This window comes from Hibiscus syriacus, unplaced genomic scaffold, assembly GCF_006381635.1.
Source record: "Hibiscus syriacus cultivar Baekdansim isolate YM2019G1 unplaced genomic scaffold, ASM638163v2 tig00007179_pilon, whole genome shotgun sequence".
In the NCBI taxonomy this organism is placed as follows: Eukaryota; Viridiplantae; Streptophyta; class Magnoliopsida; order Malvales; family Malvaceae; genus Hibiscus; species Hibiscus syriacus.
Window position 1 is genome coordinate 729,447 of NW_024062128.1, and position 22,095 is coordinate 751,541.

General features: G+C 32.6%; 1 protein-coding gene and 1 pseudogene across 1 annotated transcript; both read left to right on the forward strand.

Moving 5' to 3' along the window:
- The first annotated feature begins 1,718 nt into the window (after window positions 1–1,718).
- On the forward strand, window positions 1,719–4,648 carry LOC120201394 (probable inactive purple acid phosphatase 28). Its single transcript, XM_039202015.1, has 3 exons — window positions 1,719–2,051; window positions 3,595–3,986; window positions 4,091–4,648. Exons 1-3 carry the CDS (start codon window positions 1,727–1,729, stop codon window positions 4,556–4,558), a joined length of 1,185 nt encoding a protein of 394 aa, XP_039057946.1. The 5' UTR covers window positions 1,719–1,726; the 3' UTR covers window positions 4,559–4,648.
- Window positions 4,649–5,718: 1,070 nt separating this feature from the next.
- LOC120201395 lies at window positions 5,719–13,544 on the forward strand (annotated as a pseudogene).
- The last annotated feature ends 8,551 nt before the right edge of the window (window positions 13,545–22,095 follow it).

The window sequence follows — 22,095 nt, forward strand, 5'->3', positions numbered from 1 at the left end:
TGGGTTGCTAAAAATGTCACCCAGCATATCAATTCCAATAATGTCAACATCAGGCCTGCTTTCAGTTCTTTCTGTTTCTTCATCTTCAGTTCATAGCTTTATGTTGTTTTAGCTTAGATTGCAGTGTTGTGGATATCCTTGTGTTCTTTGAAACTCTGGTTTCGCCCCTTGATCAACTATCAATGAATTTTTCAGTTTATTAAACAAAAAGGGCGTATTTTGATAGAACGAGGGCTAAAAGAAGTATACATGAAAGGATAGGGGGCTATCTGCATATAATATATTAACCAAAGTAAACTAGTTCAAGGGCTTTCTCTTAGTAATTTAGACTTAGTTTAAACATTCATAAAAGGGCTTGTTCGCCTCTGAAAAATTGCCCATTACCTCTAGGCACGTCTAGTTTTTGAAGACATTTCATATTGTAACTTCAGCTGTGGCTGGTTTAATCTTGATACATGGATGTTTTATCTTTCGTGTGATTAAAGTTTTTCATGATAATTCGTCGTTGCACGTTGCTTTCCCATGACTCGAGTGAGTAGCCGCTGAATTTTTTTGGTCTTGAACCTTTTAGCTGTGTTTATATGAGGCAATGCAATTGACTGTGAAATTTGGTATTTACAACTTCCGGCAACCATCTCTAAGATGTTGGACCACAACATAAATTTCAGCGTACTCTAGGATTGCCGGGTTTCATTCTTTAGTTCCGATTACATTGTATTGTCATTTCTGCCCTACAGATACGTGGCTGTCGGAAATGAACCTTTCTTGGAGACATAATGGAAGCTACCTTGGAATAACATTCCCTGCTCTACGGAACATCCAGGATGCGCTGGCCAAAGCTGAGCATAACAACCAAGTCAAAGTCACCGTTCCCCTCAATGCTGATGTTTAGTTCAAGCCGCATGACCGAAAAAAAAAGTTAATGCACCTAAATAGCAATTAATTAATGAAATTCATTTATATTAGGCTTAATATAAAAAAGTGTCTAAATTATATATTTTCTCCCATTTAGGTGAATAAACTTTTTTTCGGTCATGTAGGTAGGTGTCTGACGTTACCAATGTTACCGTTTTAAGTGTTTTGATCGTAACAAACGTTAAAAAAATTATATCATATTTATATAATTTTAAATTTTTTATATTTTCTTGACCGCGCACCAACTAATTCATGGGCCGAGGATTTTGATTTTTAAGGATAGATAATGAACGAATGCAAGCAGGATAAGGGATAAATACTTAGGGTTTAAAATTAGAATTTTAGAGATTTGGAATTAAGGATTTAGAGGTTTGGGGTGACACCAGTTAGCATGTGGGCGGTGATTAATACGTAGTTATTCGACGTCGGTGACTAAAGATGATTGGCGATGATAGTAAGGGTTTGAAATGAAGAATTTTAAAGATTCGAGAGTTTTTTTTTTTTTTGAGATTTTAGAAAAAATTGAGATTTTTTGAAAGAAAATTGTAAATTATTTTCTTTAAAAATTTAAAATTATATAAATACAACATATGTCATTTAACGAATTTTTTAATGACCGTTACGATCAATACACTTAAATGATAACGTTTGTAAATTTAAACATTTATATTGACAAAAAAATACCTAAATAAAAAAAGAAACATAATTTGTACAGTTATTTATTTATATTATCTTAAACAATAATAAAAATGACAAGCCTACTTCATTGCACAGTTCTGTCCGAATCTATTACAGTGCTTGTCTAAATTACATGGAATCCCTTCGAACTGTAAACTGGAAACACTCGATTCTGTACCTAGCTTTTATCTACGCCGTCCTCTACTTTGTCCACACCAATTTACTGCTCGACGACCGCCGTATTCACCACAAGAAATGGCCCCATCTTCCTCTCCGGTTCCGCCACGACGGTACTTTCAAGATCCTTCAGGTCGCCGATATGCATTTCGGCGCCGGTCTCATCACCCGTTGCAGAGACGTGCTGCCTTCCCAGTTCCCTTACTGTACCGATCTCAACACCACCCGGTTTCTTAAGACCATGATTCAACTTGAAAATCCTGACTTTGTTGCCTTTACCGGTAACTTTGACTTTATTTTTTTCATTCCCGTTTTACTTAAGCTTCAGCTAGTAGGCTAATTGGCGGAGTGCTTAATAAAGGGAATTTAAATCAATTTCCCAGACCAGCTAAGAACAGGGGCGGATGCACTAATCCCCTTAGGGGGTGTTTGGATGGGGGAATGTGGGATTTTCATGGGAATGGAATCCACATTCCCCCGTTTGGTTAGCCCGGGAATCCTATTCCCGGTAATGTAAGATTACCAATAGTGGATTTTTTGGGGTATATTACCGGGAATGTCATTACCTCCCTTTTCTTAGGTATTGTTGGATTACCGGCGTTTTAGACTAAAATGCCCTTAAATTTTTATTTTTTTTCAAAAATATATTTATTCTGTAATCGAATAATAAAAATTTTACGAAGGTTAAATTACAAATTTATCCTTAAATTATTTTAGATTTACAAAAAAAAATCTATAATTAAAATTTTATATGAAGTTCAAGGGTTAAAATAAAATTTTACCCTTTCATTAAACTTTTTTTTATTTTTAATTTTGTAAAAAATATATAAATATTATGAATTTAATTTTTTTAAAGAAAATATATAAATATTTTCCAACTTGTAATATTACACAAATATATAATTAGGACAATTTGGTCAAATATACATTCCAATAATCTTTTATTCCTTTAACCAAACACGGTAATCTTACATTCCTGCTAAGCCAACCAAACACAAAATACAACATTCCCAGTAATGCTATTCCTTGGTAATCTTACATTCCCACTGGTAATCTTATATTCCGTGAACCAAACGCACCCTTAGGGTCAAGTGCATCCCATTATTTAGTAAAAAAAAAGTGAAATTTAGTATAATATATTAAAGAAAAATGGAAAAAATAAAATTTCTTGATCTGGAATTTCATTCTATTTCTAAATGGATCTAAGAATTGATATTTATTTTGTACAATCGACCGTCTTAGCTTGATACAACTTTGTTGATATCAATTGAGTTGCGATGGTTATTGATGGTTCACTCCTTTTACTAGGAGAGCGGCGGTTAGTGGAAAATTGGAACTTTGTTTTTATGAAGTAGAGCAGGAAAGAGTTAAGGTGAGATAGTTTAATTGAGGTTGCATCTCATTTTGCGGTCCTAATCGAGAGGTTATATAGTAGTTTTTAGTATGTATGAAAGCTATAGAGTCATAATAGTTATTTCATAAATTAGAGCTAAGTGGATACGGTCAAGTAAAAGTGACTTTGGCTCTAATAGGTTATTTGGTCCTATCAGAAGTCATATTTACTAAGTCACGACTTTTTAATGGATGTTAGATATTCAATATCTTTTAGAGGTTCGAAGATATTTTAAGGTCTTCTAGTGGTTGTGAGGCGTGAGAATAGTGTGTGCAAAAGACCTTTAACGGGTACAACAAACTTGTTTATGGGGTTATAATGATATGATATCTGACTGATTACTCAAGTATTCCGGATTCAGATACTTCACAAATTCATTATAGGCACGACACTTCCAATCTGATTTGTATCATTTGAATTCTTTAAACCAGGAGACAACATATTTGGGCCAAGCACTTCTGATGCTGCTGAATCTCTACTAAAAGCCTTTGGTCCCGTAACGGAATCTGGAGTCCCGTGGGTGGCTGTGTTAGGAAACCATGACCAAGAATCTACGATGACTCGTGGAGAACTGATGTATTTCATCTCTCTAATGGATTATTCGCTCGCGCAAACTAATCCGCCTTCAGAGGACATTGATGGCTTTGGGAATTATGATCTCAGTGTCTATGGTGCTCCGGGATCCCGTTTAGCAAACAGTAGTGTCCTCAACCTTCTGTTTCTCGATAGTGGAGACAGGGAGACGGTTCAAGGAGTTCGAACTTATGGATGGATCAAGGAATCTCAACTTCTTTGGCTTCGCAGAGTTTCACAGGGACATCAGGTAGCTGAATGCACCATTAATGGCATTTCCAGAACTCTTATCATATGCGTATGTATTACATTGTTAACCCTGGCCACCATTGCTTGACATGTTCTTATTAACAGGGAGAAAATCAGGAGGTCACTCATGTAGCGAAAACTCGGTCTGCAGATCCATCACCGGCGCTGGCATTTTTTCATATTCCGATCCCAGAGGTTTGGCAGTTATACTACCAAAAGATTGTAGGCCAGTTTCGGGATGGTGTGTCTTGTTCATCGGTAAACTCGGGGGTCTTAAACACTTTGGTCTCCATCAAAGACGTGAAGGCTGTGTTCATAGGCCATGATCATAATAATGACTTTTGTGGGAATCTGGAGGGAATATGGTTTTGTTATGGTGGAGGTTTCGGGTACCACGGCTACGGAAGGGCCGGCTTGCATAGGAGAGCGAGAGTCATATTGGCTGAACTTAGGAAAGGCGACAAGGAATGGATGGGAGTCGAGAGGATCACGACATGGAAGCGTCTTGACGACGAGAATCTGAGCAAGATTGATGAGCAAGTCCTGTGGGAGTCGTCGTGGCCAACTAGATGATTCTCTTTCCAAGTATCGAGCTACTTGGTGTCTGTAACCATATCATGTTGTATCATATCTGCCACGGTTTTCTTTTCTGTTCAACTGCATTTCGGACGATACAATACATGTCTTGAGTTTTTCAGTGATAGGTTGATTTCTCCACTGTTTGGTGGTGGTGGTTATCAGATTATCTTTTGATATTTTAACTTATTAAAATACATTAACCAGCAACTTCCTAATTTTAACATGATTATCAATTTGTCCTATGACATGCCTTTTGATCTCCACATAGAAAAACAATTAAAAATGATTATAGTAAAAGTTTTGAAAAAAATAAAATAAAAATGGCTTAAAATAATAAACCGCAAAAAAGGATAAAAAGAATTATGTTTTTCTTTGATAAAAGATTATTTCAAAACATTGCTTTTAAAGTAAAAAAAAAAAAGAATCTTAAATTATATTCATTTTGCTTTAAGTTTTTAAATTATTTTTTGTTAAAATAAAATTTTAAATTATTATATGTACCTATTTTAAATACCTAAATTATTTTTTTATCAAAATAAGTATTTAATATATATATATATATATATATTTGGGTAAAGTACACAATTGGTCCCTCGACTATAGGGAGTTGTTTTGTTAAGTTTGTTGACTATTAAAAGTTATAAAATGATCATATGATTACAAATTTTGTTTCGAACTCATCATTTTTCGTTAAAAAAATAATGATCGCCTGAGTTGGACGTTTGTTAACGTCTGGCTCAAACTGTTGTCAAATTTTTAATAAAACAAAACTAGTTTGGAACAATGAATAGTTGAGTGACTATTTGTAACTTTTAATAACCGATGAACTCAACAAAACAACGTTTATAGTCAGAGATTCAGCAAACAACATCCTATAGTCAGGAGAACATTTGTGTATTTTACCTTATATGTTTTTATTAAATTTAATTTTATGTGAAATATCATTGTCTCATTAGTTTGAAAGATCACTTTTTAATTAAAAATGATAAAACTTAAAAATGATTATATATAATAATTTATATACTTATTTTAGTTAAAAATAAAATAATTTACGAATTTAAAATAGAGAAAAAGTATAGTTTAAGATTATGTTTTTTTTAAGCCTTAGAAAAACAAAAATTGACAACTAACTTATTTCACTCGACTGACCCGAACTATTTTGATCTGTCAATAATGTATAATCTCGGACAACTACATTGATTCTTTCGTTTCTCTCAGTTAAATTCAAGTGATTGTTGTTTCAGTTCTGATCCGACACCGATCATTGTGGTGAAAGAGGCCGAGAATGGGAAAGAAATCGTTATCTTCAGCTTCAGCATTGCGGAGCAGCGGAAGACGCCGATATCTTCACTCGTCGGATTACTTGAAAAGCCCTAAACGATTGGCATTCCTCATCTTCACCTTCATTTTCTTTAATTTCTTCATCTGGAACCTCCATGCCCTCTCCGATGCCCACAAGGTTTATGAAAACATTACCTTTTCCTCTTTCTTTTCTTTTTTAATCTTTCCCGTTCGTTTTACTGTCCATGTTCGGGTTCGTAAATTTTTCATTGATCGAGATTGAAGAGCCTAATTACTAATACATTTGTTGTAATAATTTTGTGGAATTTTGCAGGTAGAAGAATTGAAAAGCAAACTAAAAGCTTCAGGTTTGCAAACTAAGATAATTGTGATGGGAGGTAGCAATAGTATTAAGAAGAAGGAGAGTAATTTGGATGATGAAGATCCTGTTTCTATCGAACGAAGGCAGAAAGTGAAAGATGCAATGCTTCATGCTTGGAATTCCTATGAAAAATATGCCTGGGGAAAAGATGAACTTCAGGTGATCATGGTTTCCGAATTAATGACTTTTTTTATTCCGAATCTTCCGATATTTCATCACTAGTGTAAATTTTAAGATGTGGTACTTTCAATAGCGATTCTGCGTTCACTAATGAATGGGTTTTGAGACAGCCACAAACAAAGAATGGTGTTGATAGCTTTGGTGGTCTTGGGGCAACTCTAGTAGATTCTCTTGATACATTGTTTATAATGGGTCTTCAAGAGCAGTTTCAAAGAGCTAGAGAGTGAGTTTTGATTTGCACATGTATGTCTCACGTCTGTGTAATCTGCTACATACATTACATTTGGCAATGGAGATGCTATTTGCAATGATTTTTTTCTTATAATGGCCAATAACTTGATCATTTATTGTGAGATTCTTTCATGTTGTGTTTATACATTTTTAAACTTACATTGCTATTGCTAAAATTTTTGCAGGTGGGTTGCAAACTCTTTAGATTTTAACAAGGATTATGATGCTAGTGTTTTTGAGACAACCATAAGGTTACTTTAGAAGGTTTTATCTAGTATTTTATTTTCTTTAGAGTTCTGTAGATGGATATCCTGGTTGTGCATCTGTATCCGCTGTTTCTTTACTAACCTCTTTTCTGTTTTTTGTTGGTGTTTATTGAACTTAGAGTTTTTAGGTGGGCTTCTTAGTGCATTCGATCTCTCTGGAGATGATATTTTCCTTCAAAAGGCTAAAGATATTGCAGATAGGTTGCTGCCTGCATGGAATACTGCAACGGGAATCCCCTATAACAGAATTAACTTAGCAGATGGACATGCTCATAACCTTAAGTGGGCTGGAGTAAGTATTGAACTTCTATTGTTGACTACCTTAAATATGATGCCAATATATCCACTTCTTTCTTTATAATTTCATTATTTCCTTTTAGACATATTTCATCTAGCATTTTGATGGAGCACTATACGACTTTAATACACTTTCCATGTAGCTTGGCCTTTTTGATATTCTTTTCTACAGTCTATTATATATATTACAAGTAATTTCTATAGTTTGTAAAGGGAAGGAAAAGTAAGAAGATTGGGTTTTCTAGATAACACATCCCCTAGGGTGCTTAAATTGATTAATTTAATTATATCAAATAGTTGATACTTCTATCTGGCAATGCCTGTGATCAATTCCAGAAAAGGCATCATAATGACAAATGTCGAATCCCATACAAAAATAGTTAGCATTTGATTGGGAGGCAAGCAAAAACTCAATAGGTTTTGGTGTGTCTCATAACTCATGGTGTTTGCAATTGAATAATGGGATCTAGTATGATGATAAAATACCAATCCCATCAAGAAATAGTCGGTTGGATAGCTTTGGGAGTCAAGAAATATGTCACTGTTTTATATGTAGCTTATTCATTTACCAAAACTGTCTTAAGACCATTTCAAACTTTAGTTAGACGACGGAAGAAGAGTTGTATCTTGAAATTGAAAATATAAAGCTTAGATGGGTAGTAACCGATTCAGGGCAAAGGAATGTAGTGTGCTTGGACTTTTGTGTTACTCCTATTTTGATTTATGAACCCTTTGATATACTTGTTTAAAGTTTCATGAATCTGGGGATGTGTCATTTGCTTATGGAGGGCCGTTTTAATTTTTATGCTTTGTGGAATTCTGTCATGTCCTTTTGCTTTTGTAGACATAGCTGTAAAGAAATATAGCAGACAAAGGTAGAGAATTATTTCCAAATTCAGAATATATCTCTAATTAAAATTATATCCAAATAAAATAAAAACATAAAGTGATTCTCCATCAAGCAGTTTTCCTTATTTCATTTTAATTTGTCTCCTACTCTTTTGCTATTCTAAGAAAATTAACACTTTCTATCCATTTCACTTCTTCTCATTTCTCTCATTCAAACAAATTTTTGTTTCATTGAAGTAGTCACTTTTTCGCATTTAACCTAAGGCTGCCAAAAAATCTAGTAAATAATAATTATGATTTGTTTGTAAGGTTTTTAGCCCTATCTCATGCATTCTGAGGGAAGTTTGATTTTTAAAATCTTCATGATCTTGACCTTACTAGCAGGGTAAAATTTACCTACTTTTTACTAATTTAGATCTTTATACTTCTGCTCATTCATTTCTATGACTGTTATTTGAGGTAGCTTTCATGTTTCTTGGGACGTTTCTGCTTCCATTTTTTGAGTATAAATCTTCTGTATTTTTAGGGAAACAGCACACTGGCAGAGTCCGGAACAGAGCAGCTTGAGTTTATTGCTTTATCTCAAAGAATAAAAGATCCCAAATACCAGCAGAAGGTATACCTGTTGGCATCTTTCTTAATAGTTTAACATTATCACTTGGCTTTTCTTTGATTCCGGTTCTCATTTCTTGCTTAACCAAGTCTTTGCATTTTTATATTATCTACATTATTTCTCTGTGGAGTTGGCAAATTTTCATATAAAACATGAGCTTTTTGTTTACTCTGTAACTTAGTAGCAGAGCTCTATTTCAGGTGGAGACTGTCATAAAAGAAATCCATAAAATCTTCCCTTCTGATGGTTTGTTGCCCATTTACATCAATCCTCATAATGGAACAGTATCTCCCTCAATTATCACATTTGGTGCCATGGGTGATAGGTGATAATTTTTGCTTTGAGTAGGTCGCAGCGTGTATTGAATTGAATTCTTATTTCAAGAATAACGTGTTAGGAATTGTAATTTGATATTGTTGAAAGACCAATTTCAAGCAAGTCATACTATTACTAAGTGTACTTGGATGATAGCCTTATACTCTACAATCATAATCCTCTTATGGTTCAGTTGGTAAAAGGATGGCCCGATGGGATACTTTATATTGGACTCATTTGAAGCTGGATATTGTTCTCTGATATTCTGGTTTATTCCCTTGTTAAATATAACTATATAAGTGTATTTTATTGTTATACATTTGTTTTTATAGATGCTCCTTGTGTTTTCTGACATAGCATTGCCAACAAGTGATAGGAATGGGGTAGAAGTGGTATAAAGTAAAAATGAAGAGTAGCATGGTAGGTGAGATGATTGGGACTAAGAGGCTAGATGGTGAATCTCCTAGGTTTTGAGCAAGATATAATTTCCTTTCTTTTTCCATTTTTTTTTCATTCTCTAGTGTTAGGAATGATAATTAGAATAAATACACATTGTTGTTCTCGCTGCAGCTTTTATGAATACCTACTTAAAGCTTGGATACAAGGAAACAAAACAGAAGCCGTAAAGCATTACAGGTGAGAAGCTTCAAACAGCATTAAATGCATTGTGCAAGTGTGCATTCTGTGTAACTAGTAAGAATTTATGCTTCTTGCTTGTGCATGGCATGCATATGGATTGCCAATCATTATGTTCAAGGTAATCATATTGCTAGTAGATAAAGTGCAACAGTGCAAAAACCTTAGCTCATGCTTTCTTTCGTAGCATGTCTAGAATTACCAGTCCATCCACTACATAGAACATGATCAATGTTTTGATGCTGTTACATATTGGTATCGAAATAGACTGATAGGGTGTTCCTATTTCTGTCTGTGTTTTGGCTTCAATGTGAATATGTCATCACGTGAGTATGCAAGTGGAATCCTCACGTGACCAGTAAGTGAAGAAGAAAAAGTGTGCTGGGAATACGGCCACTTTGTATATTTAATGTGTATCTATGATTGTTTTATGCATCTAGCAAGGGCACAGCTTGAGTAGCAGTTCTGAGTTCTTACATTCTGGTAATCATGTTACTATTTATGAAAATGCAAGATAGCAATCCACTAATCTCTTAGTCTCTAGTTGTACACAGTTTGTTATCCTAGTGTACATGTACATACTGCAAATAATTGGATCAAATTGCTGAAAACTGACTAAATTATGTGTTCTTCAGTATAATGGTATGTATATATTAATGATGATTGTGACATGGGTGCCCTCGTGTATCTAGTTATCAATTTCCATTAACACTCTTAAAAATGCTTATGATCTGTTTTGTTTGGACTTGTGCTTCATTAATTTTCACCTGTGTTAGTAAACATTCAAGTGGAAGTAGAAAATTTATGAAAAAATGTATTAATTCTTTTAGGTGGTGTTTGGGAACATGGACTCTAGAATTTGGATTTCAAAGATAGTGTAAATTGAGGAATAAAATACTTAGAAATATAACATTGATGATCATTTCTCAAATCCATGGATTTGTTAATGCCTGAATAGTAGTGATTTTGAGATTCCTAATTTATTTTTGGATTTGATAAATCCATATTTTTATTTACTTTTCATCTATATGTTATATTGAATATTAACTATTTATCCATAATATATTTATTTCATTCTTATCATTTACATAGAAAATGAAATCTAAATCCAAAATTTCAATTTCTTGTTTCCAAATGGGCCATAATAAAATTCATAAAATCATTGAAAATGTTCTTGGGTGGAGCTCCATGCTAAAGTAGACCAACATAATTGATACTGGAAACAGGGATATGTGGGAGATGTCAATGAGAGGCTTACAAGGCTTGATTAGAAAATCAACTCCTTCCTCGTTTGCTTACATATGTGAGAAGAGAGGAAATTATCTGTCTGACAAGGTAGTGTCTAATAATTTGATCAAAAAATTTTACTGTGTTAATTTAGTCTCACTAAGTGGATCTTATCTTCATGTGTAAGATGGATGAATTAGCATGCTTTGCCCCTGGAATGTTGGCTTTAGGATCTAATGGTTATGGTCCGGGAGAAGCTGAACAATTCTTAGCACTTGCTGAAGAGGTACGATTATGCACTTAGACACTCATATCCAACCATATATATTGCAAACACATTTTATTGTTGAAGCTAAGTCTCACATGAAGTTTGTGGCAACATCAGTGACACAGGAGCTTTATATTTATTATTATGTTATTTTATTTATAAATTATTATACTTATATGATAGACGTCTAAGGCTAGGATTATCAAGTATTTTAGGGTTTAAATCTAGGGCTAGAATAAAACTTCACTTGCAAGAAAGTCTAGTAGTTTTACTTGCAAGAAAGAAAGCCTATATAAATAAGTTGTAAGCTTTACCGCCAACATTATTCTTCTAATTATTTTCTTTGAATTAATATTTTTTTATAAGACTTTGAATTAATATATAGAAAGGGGAGATTTTTCTATACCCGCGTTTTCTAGAGTTCCATCTTCCTTACTCATTTTACTACTCTGATTCTATTGATTACTGCCTTTTTCCCCTCTAAACCACATTTTGAGGAAGCTACTTTTTGCCAAGTGTATCCTGATGCCAATTTGGAGGATAATCTCTTTTCAAGGAGAGAAGTATTGTTTTGGATGCTTAGTAATTGGTAGTTGTTAGGTAGGACTCTTGGAATAAAAGAAGTTGTTCTGGGGCTCTTGAAATAAAAGTTGTCTTTGGTATAATTTTATTTAGTTTGATATACTTTCTTTAATTGCAATAACCTCTTTTTAAAAGGACAGTGAATAAAAGAAATGCATGTTGAATTTTAATCAAAACCCTAAAAAGAGATATGGGTCTCCCTCTAACAAGTCCTAAAGGTTTCATGCCCCCCTTGGATGAGCTTGGGTATTTTCCGTTCATCACCCGTGACTCAGTCCACGGGCGTAACATCACACATGCATAACCTTTTATATGATTTATATTTTGACACCTCAACTGTCATGTTCGGTGTTCTGTTCATGTAAGTTAAATTTCATCTGTTGTGTTTCACAATGCTGGTGCATCCTGATTAAAAGATATCGAGAAAGTAATTAGTGTTTCCTTGCATTTTTTGTCATTTAATTAAGTAGAGTCCAGTCCTACTCTTTATGTTTGGAAAATTTAATGGCTGTTTGGACCTCTACTCATTGCTTAGTCCTGTCCTGACTGGATCCTTTTGATATTTTGGTATAGCTTGCCTGGACTTGCTATAATTTCTATCAGTCAACCCCCACCAAGTTGGCTGGAGAGAACTATCATTTTCCCACTGGAAAGGTTTGATGCATTATTCTTCTGCTATTGTTTGGTAATTCATGTCTCCTTGTCTCTGTTTGATATCTAAGTAACTGTAGGACATGGCTGTTAGTACTAAATGGAATATTTTGCGGCCTGAGACTATTGAGTCACTCTTTTACCTCTGGCGTCTCACCGGAAACAAAACATACCAAGAATGGGGTTGGAATATCTTTCAAGCATTCGAGAGAAACTCCCGTATAGATACTGGGTATGTCGGGCTCAAAGATGTAAGCAAGCATTAGCAAACTCTTCTCGACTTTTTCTTGTGCCTTCTGTTCCTTCATCCATATATATGACATTTTCTGGGCATTTTATTTGGAGAAGACAAATATGCTTATTTGGGTTGCCATATCCCTGAGCTGCCTTTTCTATTGTTGGTAATCATGCGCCCGTTCATCAGAATAAAGTTGTATTAATCAACCAGGAGTTACTATAGTTATTTCATATTTTAAGTTCATTAGCTGGTCCTGTGATGATTCGAAGCTCCATGCAAAAGTTTCATTCTTTTGTCCCTTGTTTAATGTTTGTGTCCAAATATGCCAAATTTGTGGTTAAAAGTATTCCTACCACTCTTACTCAGGTGAACACTGGTCTCAAAGACAACATGATGCAAAGCTTCTTTCTAGCGGAGACGCTCAAGTATCTATATCTACTGTTCTCACCTCCATCCGTCATCCCTCTTGATGAGTGGGTGTTTAACACGGAAGCGCATCCTTTCAAAATCGTGACCCGAAGTCCTGATGAAAGAGAAGAATATCTTTTTGAGGTCATACCGGGAAAGAGTGTGAATGCAGTCTGATTAACCCATAGGCTAATACTTTGAAAGCTTGGTTAATACTCCCTGCTGCCACTGAACCTCAGGTAACATGATTGCAGCCTTCATTTTATTATTTGCAAACCCGTATGGAGCGAGTTTTGAACTGCTACAACAGATTATAGCGGTAGCGACGAATGGTGTGTTAGTTATGAAAATTAACGAACAGCCTATCCTTGTATTTGATAATGAATTCTAGATTAATGTGTAGTAATTAATGTTTTGTTTGCATAATATGGACAAATATGCAGGAACATGTTCAGAATATAGGATACATATGACTTAAGGTAAGAAAGAACCAATACATTGTGATGCTTTAGAAAAGCCAAAATACATGGCATTTAGCTAATTAGCACATCTATTATTAGATTTAGGAGTGCAAATTAAGCCCACATACATTGTGCTAATCTCTTTCTTGTTGTAAAGGTGGCAAAAACCACGTCGGAAAGCATGTAAGCAGACGAGGTTAAAAGTGGTATAATTAAAGCATAAAATAGGATTTACTAGATGAAGCAAAAAAATCCCCTATCCTATCAAAAATTAAAGGGTAAAATACATAGATGGTCATTAAACTATGTTGTAATTACATTTTTTTTGCCATTAAAGTTTTAGATGTTAAAAAATAGTTATTAAATTTACCGAGTGATTAGTAAAATATTATTAAACTTTATTAAATTAGTACACAATGTCATTAAAAATTATCGAATTGTTACAAAACGAGCTTTAAATGTATCATTATTTTATAAAGTATAATGGTTGTTTTATAATACTTCTATAAATTTAATGATTATTTAATGATTTTTGAAACTTTAATGATCAGAAAGATCATTTCAGCATAGTTTAAGATTCATTTAAACCATAATTAAATACGGAAAGAAACAAAGTGAAAAGCAGCCCTATTTCTCCGCAGCAGCTGCAATGATGTCTCCAAGAGTGGTGGTGGGTCTCAATGCTTTGCTCCTACTACCAATTCATGAATGAATTAATCAACAGCCAAGTTAATCACATTATGTTAAAAGTAAAATAGTTTTATATTTAAAATATTTTATACCATTAATACTTTAACAATTTAATTGTTATCGATTATGTTTATGATATAACGATAAATAGTATTTCTTTAATACCGACTAATATTAGATTTTAAACAATTTCTCTTTTCTACGTGATTGGTTTTAACTAGTTTAGACGAATATTTAATAATAAATACGATTATTTTATGGATAAAGATAAGCATTTAATAATATTAAATATAATCTAAGATTAGTGAGTTAAAAAGAGTATGTAACGCAATACAACTTCAAGGCAATAGCTATAAAAGCCTAAGTCGTTTAGTTCAGTAATCTTGGATTACCTTTGGATTTCAATCATTCTCAACCTCTGTAATAAGTTATTTCTAATATTGGTATTTTGAGTGCTTATTACCGGGAATGTGATTTCCCTTTCCCTTAGGTATTGTTACATCCCCAATGTTTTAGACTAAAATACCCTTAATTTTTTTTTCCAAAAATATCATTTTTCTGTCATTGAATAAAAAAAATTCTACGAATGTTAAACTGTAAATTTATCCTTAAACTATTTTAGATTTACAAAAAAAAATTCATAATTATAATTTTATATGAAGTTTAGGGATAACAATAAAATTTTACCCTTTCATTAAACCTATTTATCTTTTCAGTTTTGAAAAAAAATTAAATAAATTTTATGAATTCAAAATTTTTAAAGAAAATATATAAATTAATTATAGTAGAATTCAACTTGTTAAAAAATATATATATAATAAGGATAATTTGGTAAAAATATACATTCTAATAATTTTTTATTCCTTTAATCAAACACTGTAATCTTATATTCCTGCTAAACGAACCAAATACAATAATATAAAATTCTCAATAATCTTATTCCCACCGATAATCTTATATTTCGTGAATCAAATGTATTCTAAAAGTAAATTTAGAGTTGTAAAGAAGAGAAGCAAGACCAGTCAAAAGGTGTTGTTTGCCTTGAAAATTGCATCTTTTTATGGTATAATATTTTTACTCATTTTTATTTAAATCGTTGGATTTAGGATCGTATCAAGTAAAGGTCTTTACGTATCTCACCTTTATGTCTTTTAACTTCATAGACCCTATGAGCAAAACATGAATTTCCCCACCTAAGAAGAATATAAAAGACTCTTTATATATATATATATATTCATTACAGTGTTTTTATACCCCGAGATGGACAGCAAAAAAGGTTCTAAAATATGATTAATTAACGTCTATAAATATTAACTATTACTATATTAAAATTTTAAATTACATTATTAATAATATTAATATTTATTTGTTATCTTTTAAAATATAAAATTTCTATGTAATTAATGTTTATTTTTTAATTCGATTTTGAGTTTGAACTAAATTTGAGTTTGAGCTTCAATTGAATTAAATCTGAGAATATTTTAAATTTAAATTTTTTAACTTGAGTCGAACTTTAATTTCTAATCTTGAATTTGAGTAAAACTTAAAAATTTTAAGCTAGTAGAATTTTACGTTGAGTCGATCTCAATTTAAATTTGTTATCGAATTAAATTTAGTACATTAAAATTCGATTGGACTCGTTTATAGGAATAAAAAGGAAAGTGAGAAAATGGCAAATGGAAACCTCCGAAAAGCTTAGAAATCCTAAATGTTTGGTGTCGGGAACAACGCACGGTGCTGATTGACGCCTTTGCTTTACTTTGGGTATCGCCGGCTCTCCTTTCCAAGCTCCCGACACAGATTCTCTTCGCCCATCACTCTCTTTCTCAACACCTATTCCTACTACTCCTTCCATTTCGAGTTTAAATTTTGATGTTATAATTATTAAATTAAGAAAATATATGTATTATAAGTATTTATAGGATTAATTAATGACTCAGATGTGGATAAATGGAGAGTATTTTACATGGGAATGAGTAGTAGCAAAGCATCGAGACCCACCAACAGTGGTAGTGCCATCATCGCTGCCGATGTGGGAGAAGCCCCACTTTTCACTTTCTTTTATTCTTTTATTTGTATTTCTGGGTGGGAACCACGGAATGTTTCTTTGCTTCATCTTGTCGTCTACCATGTGTCCATGACCTCCATTGAGCTGATGTTGTGCTTAGCTTACCTGGCTCACCAGGTACCCGGTTAAATCACACAACCATTCCTGACCTCCATAATAATTTACCTTTCAATTAACTGTCAAATAAAAACAGAACAGAGAAAAGGATAAGGTTCTCGATGAGAAAGTAAAGACAAAACAAAAATGCTTCAAATTTGGCTTTATAGGACACAAAGCAGAGCTTTGTAGGGTTTTCCTTCCCTGCTTTCTGTAATAATTAGATAAAGTATTTTTCTATTCATTCTTTTATTTTTTTTATTAAGTCTGAAATAATTTCTATTTAAAAGTTTTCTACTTAATTGATAATAAATGCATTTATATTAATACCTGAACTTAGAATTTAAAATTCCTAAAAAATTAATATTCTTCTACTCGTTTCATAATTTCTAATCTCTTATTTCCTTTTTTTTAATTAAACGACAATCGTTAATATTTAAACTCATATATTTAAAAATAATAATAATTTATTTAATCGCTTAAATACATTGATATGTAATTTAATCTCTTGATTTTAAAGCTAACGGACAAGACTAATCTTAACTCTCTTTTTTATTCTACAAACAACATTAAAGCATAACAGAACACATGTAGTCTTCAGAAAGCTAGAAAAGTAATAAAGAGAGAAAGATGCGTTTGGATTGGGATTAGCGAAGAAATAAAGTGGCCAAGTAGCAGTCATGATGATGTATTCAGGCGCTACATGCTTTTTGCGTTTTTGTTCCTTTCTTTTTACCAAGAAATTGCTTCCTAAATTACTTAAATTCATATATATATATATATATATATATATAAAGACAGAGAAGGGGAAGAGAATATAGTAGAGATATAAAAAGATTATATAAAGTTACAAAATATAAAATTTAAATATGAACTTTTTATCAAATTAAATTTGATGTTCGGACCTTGATATCGAAATATCTGATATGAGAATTTGGATATTCATAAAAGTATATATTTGATTTTATTTAGTGATCTAAAATTTTAGATCAAATAATATTCGATATCCGCAAAATGTACATCTGAAACAATAGAAATGCTTTTGCATGGGAACACAATAATTGCAGCAATGAAAATGAATTGCGAAGGATACTCTTCTTTTGTTTGCTGTAAAAGCGAGCAATTTAGATCGGCTTTACGTTGCCAATATTTGATTACACGTTGCATGTTTGTGATTCCCCACTTCTACCATCGTTTTCTAAAAAATTCTCCAATGGGGAATTTCAGAAATTATTAGGATGGGGGAGTTCATTTTAGAGGCCCACATAAAAGGCTAAGTTTAGGGGGACTTGTAAAAATAAAAAAAAATTAGAAAAAATGGGGTTCTAAAAAAAATTAAACAGTTTTCTGAATTAATAGTTGCTCCCCCCCTTTTTTATACCATTTTCACTACTTTTATCAAAATTTTAATTATAGGGCATGCATAAAGAATTACAAGTATGGAAAATAGGTGAAAGGGTGATTATCAAAGTGGATATAAAGTCTCATGGCATAAAGAATTACAAGTAAAGAGTTACAGCAGTTGCAACTCCTGTTTTATCTACAGGGTCTTCTAAAACAAAAGATTTTTGGGATGAAGTACGGGTAAAAGGACATAAAGTCTCATAGCATAAATTGATATGGTTGCCCCTACACATTCCCAAACATAGCATGATTACATGGATGACGCTTCTCGATAGACTCTCAACTAAAGAGAGACTCCTTAGAATGAGAATTGTTACTAATGACTCCTGTATAATCTGTAAAGAGGCTACGGAGACTAGTGATCACCTGTTCAATGACTGTACTCTGGTAATTTCCATATGGAATAAAATCCTTACTCTCTCTGGTTTAGGTACTCCTCATTTACCATGGGTGACCATGTTAGACTGGGCCTATAGTGCTTGGAAATGTAAGTCACTTCTCACTACCATCTTGAAACTTGATTGGTGCGCTTTTATTTATTCCATGTGGGAGGAAAGAAATAGAAGATTATACCGAGGAAGCACAAGAAGTGTGGAAGAAATTGTGAACTCTATTAAGCAAATTGTAGGTATCCAATTAAGAGGAAGGAATATAAATAGATTATATAGTATGAATATTTACATTTGTAATCGTTGGGGAGCTTAATCATCGATTTTGTTGTAAGTAGGCTGTAATTTATCCCATTTATGGGATATTTTTTATAGCAGAATTCTGCATATTGGGTAATAAAATTAAAATTATCTCAAAAAAAAAGTGGACAATCCAGAAGTGACGAAACATATATATTTTTGGGTAAACTACACATTTAGTACCCCAACTATTACTTTTGTTTTGATTTGGTCACCAAATTATATTTTTCAAAATCATCGGGTGACCAAAACGAAAAAAAGTGATGGTTAGGGTACTAAATGTGTAGTTTGCACTATATTCGTTTTATAAAAAAAATTATAAAGTTAGAATTCAGAGGTTCAAAAGCAAAATAGTAAAGTAGGCAATGATTCTATTTAGAATGATTACAGGAGTCCCAGCATTTTACAAATAATGCAAGTGAAGGGGTGTTGATGTCCCCAACATAATGTCCAATCTCAACATAATTATTACATGCAGGATCCAAAAATTTAAGAATGAGATCTAAAATTTTAAATTTTTTTAAAAAATTAATGTGTATGCAAAAATTATAATTTTTTTCTTTTTCCTTAACACATTAAATTAAATTTAACAATTTTTCCAAAATAATGGGATACACTTGACCGAGCTTAGTGCATCCGCCACTGATTCCATGTCCAATCTTCGTCATGTGTTCAAAGTAAATAATTTTGGTCAGTGTGATGAAATCTCCTGCACTTGTATCACTTGAATGTAAAAAGCTGTGGATCACAAAAGAGAGATTTAAAGTTGTTTCTTTCTTTTCGTCTTTAATATTTTGGGCACTCTAGTTAAAAAAAAAAGAGACGGTAAATTATTGCTCCTTAAACTTTCAAAACCATTCAACTGTTTTAAAAGATGCAAGTAATTGTTAATGTCGACGGTAAATGGTAAATATTATTAATAATTTACAGTCTCCTCACAATTTACAAATTTCTTCTAATATCCATTCGTATGGAGAATATGTTTATTGATTTTGGATCGCTTGACTCCATGCTTAGTGTCCTTTCCATTGAGCCTAGAGATGATGATGCATGATTTTATTTTAAGAGAGATATATTTCTAGATTTTAAAAGATATGAATTTATAAAATTTTAGGGGATAAAATAGATTATCGATAAAAAAATATAAAAAATATATAAATATATGATAATTTTAAACTTTTAAGAAGGTAGTTGCCCTTAATCGCTCTGTTCATCCCTATTCGTGACCGAAGATCATTCGTTTGATACTTTTTAATATAATATTGAACAAAAATTTAAAGAAAGAACAAATAACGACAAAAAAATCGAAGGGTAGAAAAATAAAAAGAAATCCATAACAAATTCTATAGTTTTTCCTCCAATTCTAAAACGACTTCGCATCATATAATAATACTAAATGATGACGTATTAATAAGATCAAAACAATACAATTTAAAGATATCAAAATGATAGCATTTAACTGAATGATTTTTTTTTGGATAATTCATTTTATTACCCAAAGAACCGGAATTACTATAAAAAATTAGAGTTCTGATTACAAAGATTGCCCTACATACAAAAAATATCAGCAATCAAACAATACCCCAATTGTTACAAAGAGTAATATTAACACTATCTAATCTATTAAGATTCATATCCCTTAATTGTAAACCAACAATTTCCTTAATGGCATGGATCAGTTCTTCAACGTTCCTGGATCGTTCTTGGAAAATCCTTTTGTTTTTTTTCTTCCCATATGGTGTAAATTAGGGCATTGGAAGCAATCTTCAAAATATAAGTGAGCATGGATTTACCTTTCCAAAGAGCAGAAGCCCAAGCAAGAAGATCAATCAATGACAACTGATGAACTCGCAAACCATTTAGTGAGAAAAATGTTGTCCATAAAGAAGTAGCAGTAGGACATTAAAGGAATAAATGGTTCCTTGTTTCCATATCAGCGTCATAGAAAACACATTGTCACTCAGTGATAAGTCTCATGCGTTGCAGCCTTTCTTTAGTAGGAAACCTATCACGGAAAGTCATCCAAGCAATTAAGCTATGTTTGGGGATGTGGAGAGGAAACCATAGTAACTTATGCCATGAAACTTTGGTATTCTTCACCCTAATTTCATTCCAGATTTCTCTAAGGTGGCGTTTGGTTCACTGGAATCCCTTGGAATTAGGGGGAATTGGAATTCAATTCCACCACTTTCCCATATTTAGTTCAAGTTTTCAAAGGGGGAATTGGAATCCAATTCCATCAAGGGAGGGAAAGTAAATTACATCCATAATATGATGGAATTAAAATCCTTTGGAGGAGGGAATGTGAAATTTGATCATACTACCCTCATCAATCTTTTGGTATTCGGGTAGGATTTTTTTTAAAAAAATTCGGGGTCGGGTCGGGGTTTTTTAAAGTTTGATATTCGGATAGGGTCGAGTTTTTGTAAGTGTGATATTCGGGTCGGGTTTTTTTTTAAAAAAAAATTCGGGATTGGGTCGGATTTTTTTTAAATTTTGGGTACGGGTCGGGTTGGGTTTTTTAAGTGTGATATTCGGGTCGGGTTCAGGTTTAGGGTGAAAAATACCCGACCTGACCTGGAAAAATATATAATTTTACCTTATATATTTAGGAATAATTACAATAATATCCCTCTATATATAATTTTTTTTCAATTAAGTCACTGCTTTTATTGAATAAAAATATTTTTTTATTATTTCGGGTCAGGTCGGGTCGGGTCGTGTCGGGTTTCTAATTCATATATTTGGGTCGGGTCGGGTTTGGTCGGGTGGACCAAAAACCCGACCCATGGTCATCCCTAATTGGGATATTTTAACTTATGATGTTTATTAGTATGATTTTTATAATTTATTGAAATGAATAATCAATCAATAAAATAAAATTTTAATATTTTTAAAATTTTATAATATAGTGCTACATGTAAGTTATAAAATAAACTAAAATTAAGTAAAAAAAACAAGAATGGCAATTCTGTCATTTTACATTACTGAAATCAAATTCATTTGGCATGTCTGCGAACCAAACAGAATATGAAATTGGATTCCAATTCAATTTTCTGCCAACCAAATAGATTTCAGATTCAGATTCCAATTCCTACAGATTTCAATTCGTTCACAGATTCCAATTCCCTCATAAATATTCTAGCGAACCAAACGCCACCTAACTTTCACATAAGAGCGAGATTTGTCTTATGCTCCTGCTCATGGAAGGTTTAATCTCAACATTCCAGAAGTCATAAACATTGAAGAACACCGTTTATATAACTGAATGAACTTTATAATATAAAAAGTAGACATAAAACGATAGCATTTAACTAAAGAATTAAAGTCTAAACGATACCGTTTTATTAGACTCGAAATGACTCGTATCAATAATCATAATTTTTCAATTAAATCTAAAACCGAATCGAATACATTTTCATTATTAAGAAGAAAACAAAAGAAGGGCTGAAAAGGAACCAATAATGGAGTGTATAGGATAGCAGACAGAGGGTTGCCTTTTTAGGTACTTGTGGGTTTGGGAGGGAATATTAGAGTGTCTCTCTTCCTCTCTACGAGGATTTTAATTGGCGTGAACTTCCAATTCTCCTTTCAAATTTATTTCATCTCATTCTTCCTTTTAAAGCCATGGCTGAATCACATATATAATGCGACAAACAAAGGAAAAAAGGAAAAGAATATTTCGACTTTCCTTCTCTT